The sequence below is a fragment of the Spermophilus citellus genome, assembly GCF_964194105.1.
Source record: "Spermophilus citellus genome assembly, chromosome: 17".
Lineage (NCBI taxonomy): Eukaryota > Metazoa > Chordata > Mammalia > Rodentia > Sciuridae > Spermophilus > Spermophilus citellus.
Window position 1 is genome coordinate 50,447,729 of NC_138199.1, and position 14,130 is coordinate 50,461,858.

General features: G+C 51.9%; 1 protein-coding gene across 3 annotated transcripts; it reads left to right on the forward strand.

Annotated features, from left to right (window-relative positions):
* The first annotated feature begins 2,640 nt into the window (after positions 1-2,640).
* Positions 2,641-11,491, forward strand: HOXB9 (homeobox B9). 3 transcript variants are annotated; one of them, XM_081271702.1, is made up of 3 exons: positions 2,641-3,251; positions 10,509-10,638; positions 11,413-11,491. In XM_081271702.1, coding segments are annotated over exons 1-3 (648 nt in total). In that variant the 5' UTR covers positions 2,641-2,734; the 3' UTR covers positions 11,414-11,491. The 3 variants fall into 3 exon arrangements, with proteins under 3 accessions (XP_081127828.1, XP_081127827.1, XP_081127826.1); XM_081271701.1 differs by lacking the exon at positions 11,413-11,491 and having other exon boundaries at positions 10,509-10,705; XM_081271700.1 differs by lacking the exons at positions 10,509-10,638; positions 11,413-11,491 and adding an exon at positions 5,861-7,693.
* The last annotated feature ends 2,639 nt before the right edge of the window (positions 11,492-14,130 follow it).

Here is a 14,130-nt window from a genome sequence, read left to right on the forward strand (position 1 = left end):
ATGTCATTCTGAAATTGTTCCCACTTTCCAGCTTCTTTGTGAGCAAAAACGAAGCTTAAGCCTCAGAAAAGAGCCCTGAGTCCCCTCCTTACCCAGCATCTAGGAGTCACCAGAGATTAGAGAAAACTCTCCAGACAGTTAGCAACCGACAAACCTGAAACTTTGTCTGCTGGAACATCTCACTCTTGCTGCAGGACGCGAGCTATGAGCCCAAATGTTCTTCTTCTTCTAACTTTCCCCCTAAACTAAGCGGCCCTCTGGGTTCCTCTCTTGTTGAAGAGAGGCATTCCGGCAAAGCCAGGGCCAGAGAATAGGAACCAGGAGGGCAGCAGTCAGAGCCCAGTGTCTGCACAGCTTGGATCTTAAGAACAGCCCAGGGCTGTGACTTTTCCATAAATAAAAAAAAGCCCCAGCCCACAGTTCACATGTCCTTTTGGGCCCTAATTTATATATTACAGAAATCATATACTCAGCCCGCCATGCTTCATAACGCTGTTATTTATGGCAGGGAGTTTTTTTTTTCCTGCAGAATATATTTATTACAGGTAAAGCCAACAGCAGACTCCAAAAGTCTGGGAAATCGAGAACAGGTGCTTTGCCTTGACTGCGCCCTGGTTTCTAGCTGGCAAGTCCAGGGAGCTCCTGACTTTCCCAAGCGTCCAACTGCTACTTAAAAGAATTTGCATCGGATTTTTGTTTCCCCACTTGGGTCCTATGGAAAAAGCAGATCTTCACGCTGTTTGGTTCCGGATCTGCCCGGCTGTCGCCCTCAGAGAGCGGGGGGTAGCGTAGGAGGGGGCCGGCTGGGCGCCAGCATTGATCTTTAAAAAATCATTTTGAAATCGCCATAATGTGAAGAAATATGGCGCTTCACCCTCGTATTTCACACGTAATGACACGAGATGGCTTCATTTGGAAAGAAAAGCGGGCGGGAGTGTGTCTGTGCGTGTGCGGAGGTTATCCGCAGCCTTCCGCAGGGCAGAGGGGTAGTGGCCAAAAAGATAAAACCCCAAGTTAGAACGGCCCGCTTTTGTTAAAAGGACTGGGCGGGGGCTGAGGCCATGGCTCTGAGGGCAGCCTGCCTTATAATGGTCCAGGGTCAGAAAATTGCCAGGAAATCTGCCCCTAAACCCAACCCGAGGGATTTGGGTCTGTCTAGGGTCTGCGAATACCGGAGACACACGCCAGGAGAGGCGATTGTACCCAGGGCAGAAACTGAAGGAGCAGTGGCCGGGAGAAGAGCCAGGAAGCCGGCCAGCAGCCCCGGGGGAGTTCCTTCTCTGGGCCTCGGAGTAGATTCTAATAAAACGGACTATTTGGAAGCTCCAGCGAGGGGATCAGCGGGAGGGAAAGCAACGGGTGGGGGAGAGACTAACCCTGGGGGCTTGCTGCTCACGTTGGTGCCCTATACCAGTGTTTGTAAGTCGTCCAGAAGGACAATCCGAATTAGAAGAGCTGGACAGGAGGGTGGAATATTTGGCCTCTGCTCCTCCTTTTCTGGGTGGAATGGGACCTCTTCCCATTCTGGCTGGGGACCCTTTCCCAAGCCTCCACTCCGTGACACCTCAAGGGAACTAACTTAACCTCTTTTATTTAGCTCCCTCATCTGCCCAATTTTAGGGGCCTGGGAAGTTTCTCATTGAAGGAAAGTAGAAATATCAGGCCCCCACACATCCAAAAAGACCCGAGAAATTTAAAGGAGTTAAAGACTTTGGTTAGTTGTATTAAACTCTTTTGGAGGCTCCAGTTTCCAGGGCCTAATGAATCCCTTTGACCTCTGGCAGGTTCTAATTTCAGTACACATAGTGAATGGGTCCTTGAACATTCATCCCATTTTATTCCCCTCTCTCCTCCCTGTGCCACTGTGGAAGAAGGGGAAGCTCCCAGTCATATAAATCTCCCCCAAATAGTGCACCTGAACCCCCTCCAAAGATGATAACGCCCTATAAAATCCCCAAATTCTCCCCCATCCCTTGCACTTCATCTCCTGTGGATTGCTGCTGCTGCTGTTGTTTAATAAACATCTTCTGTCAAGGGGACAGAGAAGAGGAAATGAGGGCCTGCGGGGTGGAGGTGGAGGTGTTGGGGGGGGCAGAACTACCTCCTCTTTAATTATCCTGTGGGACCTCTCTGGCTGCTCCCGGGGCTGGGGCGCTCTCTCTCTCTCCCTCTGCGTGCTCTCCCTCCCTCCCTCTCCGACCCGCCTAGGGAGAGGGCTCCACTGCTGCCGTCCCCCTTGCACGGCAGCCCGCTGCTTGCCTCCGCCTCTCCTCCGCCCCCGCCGCCCCATGTCGAGAATACCCCCCCCTTCCTGCAAAGGCGGGAGGAGGCCGGGCGGCCAGCAGCTCAGGCTGGGGTTACGTGGCCGCCGGAGCCCTGACGTGATAGCACATTGCATCAGCATAAAACAATCCATCCTCGATATGGAATGCAGTGCGGACGGATGACAGCGAGAGCGCAGCCCCCTCGCCCGATTGATTTATGTCGGAGCTGACGCTTTATCAGGCAGTCGGAAAAACTTTGACCAATCATTTTGCAAGGAGCGCTGAGCCGGGCTGCTCCACTGTACTTTGTTGGCTGAGAAGTTGAGCAGGGGGTGGGGGTGGGAGGGTGGGGGGTTGGGGGGGTCGCGTCCGAAAGCCCTCACACCGGTCCGGGTGCCACCTCTCCCTGCTTGGGCGCCGCCGCGCGAGCGCTTCCCTTCCCCCTGCGAGCGCCCGGATAATGTCTGAGAATGTCCATTTCTGGGACGCTTAGCAGCTATTATGTCGACTCGATCATAAGTCACGAGAGTGAGGACGCGCCTCCAGCCAAGTTTCCTTCCGGCCAGTACGCGAGCCCGCGGCAGCCGGGCCACGCGGAGCACCTGGAGTTCCCCTCGTGCAGCTTCCAGCCCAAAGCGCCGGTCTTCGGCGCCTCCTGGGCGCCGCTGAGCCCGCACGCGTCCGGAAGCCTGCCGTCTGTCTACCACCCCTACATCCAGCCCCAGGGCGTCCCGCCGGCCGAGAGCAGGTACCTCCGCACCTGGCTGGAGCCCGCGCCTCGCGGCGAAGCTGCCCCGGGGCAGGGCCAGGCGGCGGTGAAGGCGGAGCCGCTGCTGGGCGCGCCTGGGGAGCTGCTCAAACAGGGCACGCCCGAGTACAGTTTGGAAACTTCGGCGGGCAGGGAGGCCGTCCTGTCTAATCAAAGACCCGGCTACGGGGACAATAAAATTTGCGAAGGAAGCGAGGACAAAGAGAGGCCGGATCAAAGTAAGTTATAAAAAGTGAGGAAATACCCAGGCCGAAGGCCAGGCGAGGGGGAGGGGAGGGGAGAAGCAATAAACTGGGACAATGTGAAGGGAAAACGCGGCGATGGCCGGAGAGAGCTCGGGGTCGAGGAAAGATGAAGGAAGGGAAGCAGGAAGGAAGAAGGGAGAGGAAAATGCCGAATGCCCTAGAAGGGGAGACTGAAACCGCTGAGCAACGCCGCCCCCACTGCTCCCAAGTCCTGTGGGGAACTGGGGCTCAGGGACCAACTCGCTGGTCTCTCACCCTCCCTTCCCCCTCTTTCCCCGAGGCCCCGGTTGAAAGCCGGATAAGACCCGCAACAGCCGGGAGAGGAGCTGGAGGAGCTCGGGGCTGATGGCCAGTGAGGCCAAGACCCTGCGCCGGCACCGACCGGAGCGTACGGGGCTGCCCCGGACCGCGCGGCTAGCAGAGCTCCCCGAGCCACGCGCAGACCGTAAAAGCCGGCCAAGGGGAAGGGGGAGGGGGCTCATTAGGATTTTATTTGCGATGCAACAGCTTGGCGGAGGATTGTTCCTAGCAGATCTCGCGGCGCAGTAGCCGCGCAGGGTCCGCAGCCGGCGCCGGGAGGGGCGGGGGAAGCCCAGGATGCGGTGACTGAGCCCCCTCCCCGGATGCGCCGGCCCCTCCCCGGGAGCCTTCCCTCCGGTGGCCCCCTCCCCTTATCAGGCATCCTCGCTCGGGTTGCCGCTTCCTTTTCTGTGGCTCCCGCTGCTCTCCGCGGGGCTCCTTAGCCCCAGCCAAGGCTGTCCGCCTCTCGGGGAGTCGGGGAATCACTTCCGAATTTCGGGGCCCACCGCCAGAGCAGAGAAGGTGACATCCCGAAGAGACCCCAGGGAGAAGAGTGGTGGGGGCAAAGACGGGTGAGGAGAGGCGGAGAACTTTACCCTTCCTGGGGAATTTCTCCTCGCCTCCTTCTCAATAGCACCCCTGTCAGAACCCCAAGTCTGGCTAATTTCCAGAAGGTGCTGCTGGCTGGGAGGAGAGGGTTCTCGAATTTTTTAAGCAGAGAAGGGCAAGTCAATTGGGGGGCTCTTAGCCCCAAACAATAACCTACATGCATGCCGGTGGGTTGAGTCCTCACTTCTTAATCTTTTGGGGGAGTAAGGAGTCAGATTTTTAGTTTCTGTGCGCCGCACCAGATCCCACCAATAGAGTGGTCCACTGAACCTTTGGAGCTCCTCGCCTGCAAAAAGTAAAAAGCTGCCCCACTCTCCCCAGGCTCCTGTGGGTCCCACACCTCCAACCAGCCAGGTCAAACCATAAGAACTGGCATTTGGGGAAACAGCTCTTCCCAAACCCTCCCTCACATACCCAGACACCACCACCCCATACCCCCAAACTGCCTGGAAAGCCCATTATTGCAAGGCGGCCATTTGGCTAGGATCAATTATTAACAGTTTTTTTCCCCCTCTTTCATATTTAATGCGGCTGTGGGTCCCATCCCAGACAATCACATTAAGAAAATAGTGCTGCAAATTGGTAAGACATGGTACTTAGTGTAGGATGAACTGAATATTTTTTTTTAATTCAATGCTTTTCATTTGGGGAGAAGGAAGCTGGGAGAGGGTGGATATTATTTTTAATTAGCTCAGCTTTATTTGGCAACTTTTCTGAGTTCTAGGGTCTGGGGAAAGATTGTAAAGAGAAAAAGAGAACCCTGTATATATTTTTGTTTCCTCTTTTTGCCCTTCTTTAACTCAGTATCTGCCCCCTTTATCTGTCCCCTTCCACATATACAGGACCAATTAAAAGGCTAGATGTGCTGTGAAGGGCTCTCTGTTACCCCTACCTTATCTCTGGCTCTCCACCTTGGGACTGGAGCAATTTTGCTCCCCAGTTTCCCTGAACTTGTGTTAACCAAACTGCAAGCTGAGCAGCAGAAAAGAAGAGGCTATTGCAGCCATAAGTAATCTGTGAGCCCTAGTGCTTCCCTGTCCAGAGGCTGGAGTTGATAAATGGTTGCAATTGGGTTGCTCATGAATTGGAGTGTGCTGAATGTTTGCGGCTCTAAGTGTGGACCAATATTTGTGGTGTGTGGTGGCAGGGAGGGGGAATATCTATGTAGCTACACATGCCTGCTGCCATGTGGCCTAGAGATGCAAGCTCTCTCATGATCAAGGCAGGGTGTACTAGGGGATCTCTTGGATATGACTGAAGAGAAGCCATTCTCCCTCTCCCAATTCCTCATCTCTCCTCTCAGACCTAGAGCCAGGGATCCTTCAGGCTGACCTCACCTAGCCATTCTAGTGTGCTGATGGTGGGGCTCCAGACATGCTGGGCTCTGACCTGAGTCCTACCAGTTTGGATCCAAGTGGAAATAGATTGAGAGAACTTGAGGCATTCTTGAAGCTCTGAAAGTATGTGAGGAAGCCTAGGCACAAGTTTGGCTTCATCCTTTCTAAAGTGTCTATAGTGGCTGCTGGCCCATTTGTGGGACCTTGTCTGGAAGCTTGAAGGCCCAGGTGCTCTTCTCCAATGTCAGATGGAGAGAGGAGACCAAGGGTGCACTTCTTGGTCTGGGGCCCTTCACCCCCTTCCTTCCTTTGATTCTATCCCTGCTTCTCTTTCAGCCAATCCCTCTGCCAACTGGCTGCACGCCCGCTCTTCCCGGAAAAAGCGCTGTCCCTACACCAAATACCAGACGCTGGAGCTAGAGAAGGAGTTTCTGTTCAATATGTACCTCACCAGGGACCGCAGGCACGAAGTGGCCAGACTCCTCAATCTGAGTGAGAGACAAGTCAAAATCTGGTTTCAGAACCGGCGGATGAAAATGAAGAAAATGAATAAGGAGCAGGGCAAGGAGTAAAGATCACCCCTGCCCGTCCCAGCCTTTCCCAGCCCTTCCCCATCTCGCTCTTATTTATGTGATGGCTGGAAAGCCAGTGCTGTCTGAGATGTATTCAAGTGAATGGGGAAGGGCTTCCTTCCACAATCCCTCAACTGCACCTAGAGCCTGCCTCCTTTCCTTTGCCCATACCTGTCCCTCCCTTCTTCCTGGATGTCAGAAGAAAGTTTTGTTAAGTTAGAAGATAGAAGTAGTTGGTTCCTAAGAAAGGGATGGGCCACCAGGAAAGAAAGATGCTAGTCAAACTCCTAGAATCCCCTGTAATTTTCCTGAGAAGTCCTAACCCCTCACTTCCAGTCCGCCTTTTCCTTCTCTGCACCTAAGCAGAAGTCACCCAGGGACACGCCAACTTCACACAGCCTAGTAAACGCCTGCAGGCATAAAGTTTGGAGTTCACAGTAAATTGGTGAAATTAAGTCAAATGAAATGACACTCTAAGTGCAAACATCACACACCAAGTCTGGCAGAACAGCTCTCAAATCATCAGGCAAGCTTGGGTTTCTACCCTAGATACAAATATATACCAGGAAGATGTCTAGAGACAGAAGCCTGAGCGAGGTGCTGCAGCCTAAAGTCTCAGCATCCCAATACCATCCCACATGGAATTGCCAACTATACCCCAGGACACCGCCTGTGGCAGATGGGGACAACCTAGTCCCCAAGGTGGTAGGGTAGAAAGGGCAAGAAAAGGCAGTAAGTGGTTTTATGAAGTTATCTTAGATGGAGCCCCTTCCATATACATTTTGTTGCAGGAAATGTTAATTCTGCATGATGTTTTCCTCACCTTCCAACAAAAGAAGGTCAAACTGTGGGTTGTAGAGCCTTGATAATGTCCTCCCCTGTTCATCTGTGCCCCACTTGACAGAGACTGTAGCTTTTCTTGCTCTGCACAGCCCTGCATTCTTCTGCATCCCCTTCAGCTCTGAAATCAACTCTGTTCAGCTAAATCCACCTTGCACCAGGGAGTCAAGCTGCCCCTTCTAGAACACTCCCTCAACCCTTCACCCACCCTTCCCATGTCAACCCCATTGTAGACAGGAAAGCCAGGTTTGGAGACTCGGATTGAGAATTTATTGTGAATCGACTTCCCAGCTTTCTTCTGGAGTAAGCTATAGGGGACAGGGAGGAGCTATGGCCCCAGGGCACTGAGCTGTCGCATCTCTCTTCATCCCACTGGGTTTCCTGACACACAAGGAAGAACCGTTAGACTGCCCACTCCAGCACTGGGCTTCACTTCCCACTGCACCAGCCTGGGTGGTGATTTGCTCTGTGTGGCTGGTTCTGTGCATCCTTCTGGGGAACAGTTCCCGCGTGCAAAGGAAAGAGGCAAAATCTCAACTAAGCATCAGGCGAAGCTCACTCTCTGCTTCCTCTCCCCTACCCTGCTTGCCCACTACTCAATCCCCTCAATTCCAGGACTCTTGCTTCTGCTTCTCCTAACCCTGCAAGGGGGCATTCCAGTAGATTTTTTTTTTTTTGCATTGTTGTGGCTGTTGTGAAATTGTGCTTGTGTTTTGTGATTTCTTTGGGGGAGATTGTCTCGACTGTTTTAAGTTGTTGCTTATATGGGAGGGTTGTGGGTGGGAGTGGGGAGGGCAGGGGGCCTAGAGCTCTAATTGTTTGTTTTGGAAGAAAAAAGAAAAAGAACAAAAAATATATATCACTCTAGAAAATAAATCTCTCCTGAGTCTCATTCTGTGTTGGCTGTCGTCTACCATAGGTAGAGATCTCAGTTGCTAAAAGCATAGCTTGGGAAAAAAGATTGCTGTGTTCCCTAAGTTTCTTCTTAGACCCTACAGACCTCTGGGCACTCACTGGTGGAGCTGACAGCTAGCTGATTATGACCCAAGGTGTTTAAATTGAGTAAGAGCCATTCAACAAGAGCACTAGGAGACTGGAAGAGGAAGAAAAGAAATATCTGCGGTTTGGAGAGGGGACTGGGTCTTCCTAGAGCAGGGGGTCTTCCACCAGACAGTTGCTCTGGAGACCTCCCCACTGTCTGGAGAGCCAGAGGGAAGGCAAGGCCTGCTCTATAACTCCTGGAAGTGGCTCTTCTCTCAGGCAACTGAGATCACCACTTTGGCTTGGGCACTTTAAAATACCATGCAAGGGAGGAAGGCAATACCCTCTCTGCTATTCCCTGCAGCAGAGTAGACTGGTCTAGACAGGTTCCAGGCTTGAGAACCTATTTGAGCAGCCACATAGGGTTCTTTGCCCCCACCCCCACCCCGGTTTTTAGAGCCATGGAATAGCAGCCTTGTTCTGAGGCATGCTGGTTGGGTAGGGGCTGAATGTGGAACACAAATGTCTCCATTGGAAAAAAAAGAATTATCTTCCCAAATAGTCCCCAGAATTAAGCTTGATTTCAAGAGGCCCTTTTTGGGCCTCTCAGACTGCAGTGTCCCAGTCAGGGCTTTTTACAAACATCCCATTTTGGGGGATCCCTGCCTTTCTTCTCCAAGCCTTAGGATTCCACTGCTATGGGGCCGGCGCTCCCGGGGCTGCCTCCTGCTGGAGCTTTTCATGGGCCCACCCCTGCCACACTGCAACCCGCGGAGACCCTGTGGATTGGGGTAGAGGTGGAGACAAAGACTGGCCCCAGTGAAGAGAGCCTGCAAAATGCCAGGCCTACCCCTCTCTAACGAAAGGATGAAGTGATCCTCTTAGAGAGGCAGAGATAGCGAGGTTCCCTTACGCCTTCCGAGGAGGGTTCCGTTAGGGATGGAAATGAATCTGGCTTTATAGCTGGTGTAGACTAGGTTGCCTGGCCATCCCAGGCTCCGTTGGCTCAGCCGGCGCTGAGATTGAGCCAAGGAGTCAGCTTGTTTCTTCAAAGGAAATGCAAAAGGCGAGGCTGGAGCCGATCGGAGTGCTGCAGGAAAAGGGGGCGAGGGAGCCTGGAGTGGCCTCGGGCGGCAGTTCCTGGGTCCCCAGCCCGGTGGCTTCTTTCAAGACAAACAAAGGCGAAGATGCGCATGGTAGTAAGCCGGAGATGGGGAAATCAGTTGTCATAAAAGAGAAATTCAGAGAGGGAGACCGGGAGAGTGCGAGGCAGAGAAAAGCCGGGAGAGGAATTCAATGCCGTGTGCGCAGCAATAAAAGAATATGACCGCTATAAAAGTTTATAGCGTATAAATTTCTGAAGGTTAAGAAACTAAACAGCAGCAAAGCAAACAGTGAGGGGAAACTTTCCGGAGCTGAGAAAGCCGCAGCTGGGCCTGGACTCCCTGCCTGGCGGAGAAGGGGAATGGGTGGGCCCCCTCTCCAGCAGCTCCCACCCTCAGTCGCCCAGGACTCCAGGTTTGGGAAGCCCACCCCAGGAGACAAAGAGGAGAGAAAAGAGAAGGAGAGTAACATTTTGTTGTTGAAAATGCTTCATAGGTTGCAATTTGGACTCTTGTCTTTGTTCTTCACCCCCCACACACAGAATCAGGCGTCTTAAGCAAGAAGGCCCTGCACACACTCGCCCTCGTGCTCACGCACGCGCGCGCGCGCACACACACACCCACCCACACACACCCCACACAAGTCTGGCAAGGCCAGACGTCTGGGCGAGAGGGCAGCCTCTTGATCCTTTTACAGTCCTATCCCCTCCTCTCAGGCCTCTTCTCCCCCCACAAATAGCCCAATTGTTACTCGTCTGAATTTGAAACAATAGTGTGGGGGTTGAGAAATGCTTGACTCCCCCTTTTAGGGACATAAAGGCGCACTGCTTGGCGGTCTTCTGTAGAAGGGGCTGGTTGCAGGCGGGGGGCTGAAAGTAGAAAGAAAAAAGCTTATAACTTCATTTTTTCTTCCTCCCGTGTTTTTTTTCTTTTACTTTATCTGCACAATTTCATGAACCGTTTCGTGATTCCGATGACTTTTCTCTAGCCCGCTCTTTCCCTCCCCCTTTTCTATTAATAATGAAAGTTTCTCTCGCTTCTCACGGTGGTGGCTGGCTCTCAGAGAACCTGGCAGAACCGGTGGTGGGAACCTTTTTGCAAAAATGCCGCTAGATGGCACCCTTGCTCCACGTGAAAATTTCTGGTGCGGCGCCTACCGACTCTGGTTTATTCCAACACCGCACCTTGTTCGGGTCTCAATCTATGAACTGAGCGCTACCAAAAGTCATGAATAATTTGCACGTAATAAAAATATAGGGTTCATTATGGTATTTCCACCCCATTTTATAGATTTCAGATATAGTAGTGTTCCCCTCCCCTCAAATGGTCAATTTTCTGAATTTCCCTCATGGGGGCTCAGTGTTTCTCGCCCAGTGGCTCTGTTCGGATGGGCAACAAATGCGTAAAAACGGGGAATAAGAGTAATAATAGGAATAATGGGTCCGAATCAAAGAGAATTAACTTGGGAAAATGACATTTTCCGTCCAGGGGAGCAAGCGGAATGTCGACGGATGCGGGTGATCAGGTCAGGTGAGAGGGACAAACCCGCAGAAGAGGGTCGGATGGAAAGGAAGCTGCCAGGAGGAGGGCTGCCCACACTGGCTGGAGAGGGAACCTGGTGAGCCAGTCCGGAAATGGGGCAGTTTGGGGAGGAATGCAGTCTTGGCTTTTATGGGGATTCAGAGGTTCCCCAAGCGGTTGGGCCCCCGGGGTCGCTCCGCTGGAGCTCAGGCTCCAGAGCCTTTGTACCAGTCCGGGTCTGGGCTGGGCGCGCGCCTGGCGACCCAGGCGCAGGGTATGAGTTCCTCAGGGCGGCGGGTGCGGGAAGGTTCGGATATCTCCTCTGGATGCTCCACACTCCCTGAGTTGGTCGGGGTCGGGGGTCGGGAAAAGCGCGTTTTCGGATAGCTGTGGGCGCAGACACTGCGGCAGGGGGCAGGAGCTCGGTTCCCTCCCGCGTTCCTCGGCTTCCAGGTGAGAGCTGTGGCTCCCGCGCGCGGGGGGGGGGGGGGACCAGCTCTGCTGCCCCCCTGCCCAGGCAAACCTTAGGGGCGCCGGTCTTTATGTAATTTAGCAGATGAAGGCCTGACTCAAGCACTTTTCGTTCTGGCATCGGCGCTGTATCTGCCCACAGCACCTTCAAATCCAAATTTCCAAATTCCTCCCGAAGCCGCCAGATCCCTGCCTCCCCTCTGATAAACCTGCAGGAGAAATAGATAACCAACCCCGCAAAATTACCCCAACCTCTTTTTTTTTTCTCCCCAGAACCGGGTGCAAAGAGAAAAGTGGAGTTTCTTCTTAACTTGAGCTTCACAAATAAATCTATGCTCCATTAGGTGTTTATAAATTATCTTCTCTCTTTTTCTTGTTTTTTTTTTTCTTCTTATAATAGAAACATTTTCCTTCCGTCAGAAATTTCTGGCACGGTGTAGGGATGATTTAGAACAAGCCATTGAATTTCTACCTCCCTGGTAAGTCCTCAAATCATGACCATAAAATCCCCCGCACTTGATAAAAATGTTCGCTCCCTCAACAACTTGACTCTGCCTTCTGCTGCCTTACCGCCCCCTCAGCCTCCCGAAAATTCCAGATCCTCTTCCTGTCCCTTCTCTCCTCTTTTTCTTCTCTCTCCCTTCTCCCCTTTTGCTCTTCTCCCATTCTCTGGATTCACTTTTGAAAAACTGGGTGACCCCAGTGGTAACTTTCCTTCAGAAAAGGTGCTAGTTTCATTTTTATAAAGATTGGGATTCCTCAAAAGGTCTCTAAAAGCAAATCACTCTTTTCCTGAATAACAATGGATTGTATGTATTTGTCAGGCCACTTCTGCCTTTGCTTCCAGATTTTTTTCTCCTTGTCTTTCCTTCCTTTTTTTTTTTTCCCTTCACCTATCAGACACCTCAGGAAACCATTGGTTCTGACAGATAGGGGCCTTCTAAAGTCTGGGTACCACCACAGCTAGGCCAGGTATGTAGAGAGGCGGTGGGTCTGAGAGTGTGGCACACCATCAGCTTGGTTCTGCATTCTGGGTTTCAGGGCTCAGGTGCCCAGATCTGCAGGGAGGACAGGTTTAACTACAGGCTGCCCAAGGGACAAAGAGAGAAGATGGAAACCTCAGTGGTCTTGCTCTATCCCACTTCCCTCCACTCCAAGGTCAGTGGGGGTAGTGATAGTAACTCAAAGGGCCATGAGGAGCCTGAGGAATAATAAGTGCTTCTCCAGAGCAAATATCTTACAGCCACTGCCTGGGGCAGTGGAGGGCATAGAACAATAGTAACCAAGACCAGTCACCAGGGTTTGGGTGGCTAGCATCAGCCTCCATTGCCTTTCCCTCTTTTGGTGGTTGATGGGATTGGCAATGTCCTCTCAAGGGAAGGTCACATAGAAGGTGTGAGGGATTGGCCCAGGAAGGTTGGATGCCCATTGGGATTGGTTACTAGGTTCCAAGGCCTAGTCGCAGGTGTGGGGCAGCCCTGTGAGGTGCCACCCCTTTGGTGGTATCAGGACCCTTTCCCCTCATTTTGTCTTCCATGCAAAGAGTTGACTGGGCAAAAGTGCCTTCAGGGGACCCCTTTCTGCCCTAGCATTCCCCCAATAAGTAGAGATTGTGCAAAGCTGCAGAATTAGCAGTTGCAGGGTGAACTTTGCTCTGGGCTTCACCACTGCCCATTAACCAGAAAGTTTCTACTATCAGTCCCTTTCCAAGACCTTCCAGACTCCTCCACAGAAAATCCTTTCTTGTTTGTTTAATGAGGGAAAGTTCTGCGAGTGGCCTGGGTGTGGCAGAGAGGGGGACAAGTTTGGGGTCTCCAGAGAGCGGGTGGGGGCAGGTGCCTATCACGGCTGAAGGAGGTGAAAGTCTAGGAAAAGTCAACCGTTTGCACCGAAAAAAAAGAAAAAAAAACCATAATCGTTCTCATTTCGGCTTCGTCACCCCCACCGTGCTGCAGTCGGGCGGCGGGGGCGATCGAAGCTGCAGTTTTATAGCTGTAGAGGAAAGAACTCGTAAAATGCTAACAGCTTTTATGCGCTGCGGCATAAACAACAACAGACTCCGGCTTTATTGCGTTTTATAGTTTGTTAAAGAGTTTACAGCCGTTTTTGGGGGGCCGGTTACCCAGCCAATTCCCTCCACACGATAGTTAAACCTTTATCAATAATAAGGAAATTGATCATTAAAGCTTTAAATATGACTACCTCGTTTGTTTGAAAATATGTTTAGGAGAGGAAGCTGTATGATTTGATAACTTGTATTAAAATACCAATTACATTTATAGGACCTTTTAAAACTCGGCGCAATTAAACCGTGTTCTTTTACATTTTTCCGAAGCGACCCTGACATTTAGAAAGACTCCAATTGCCTCGTTAAAATCTCGAAATTAACAGCGTGCCTACGCCTGGCGCGTTGTGTGTGTGTGTGTGTGTGTGTGTGTGGTTTTTTCCGTGACTCCCCCATATCAGTCTTTGGGGGTGGTCTGCGAAGGTATTTGATTTGTTGTGAGGCGAGAGATATCTCATTAATGTAGGTAGTTAAACAGATTTAATCCGTATTCATTCTCTCACCCCCTCTCCCTCTCCCCCTCTCTCTCCCCCTCTCCCCTCTCTCTCCCTGGGTGTTTTTTTTCTTCCCCTCCTTTTTTTTTTCGCTCTCTCCTCACTCCCTGGCGCTCTCTCGCTCTAGCTCTCTCTCTCGCTCGCTCTCTCTCGCTCTCACCCTCGCTCTGCGTTCTGTCCGGGAGGAGTACGGAGAAGCCAATAGGATGCGGGGTCTCTAATGGATGCAAATGATCATGAAAAGACAGTGCAAAATATGAAACAACTCATTTGCAGGGAAGTAAATCACCGAAAACTGTTTATGAACTGGCATCCCTTCTTCGAAATGTAAAGCGAGGACCTCTTTAAGTGGCGGTATATTTTTGTTTGGGGGGTGGGGGGTGGGGGGAGGGCGAGTGAGCCGCGGCTGCCATGCAAGCTTAGACTTTTGGAGGCTTCTCTGTCCTTTTCTATTCCTGGAAATCACAAAAAGTGTGGCGGCTTCGAGATCTTCTTCGCCTTTTCTTTCTTTTCTTTTTTTTTTCCTCCTCCCTTTCCCTCTCCTTTCCTGGCGAGGGTG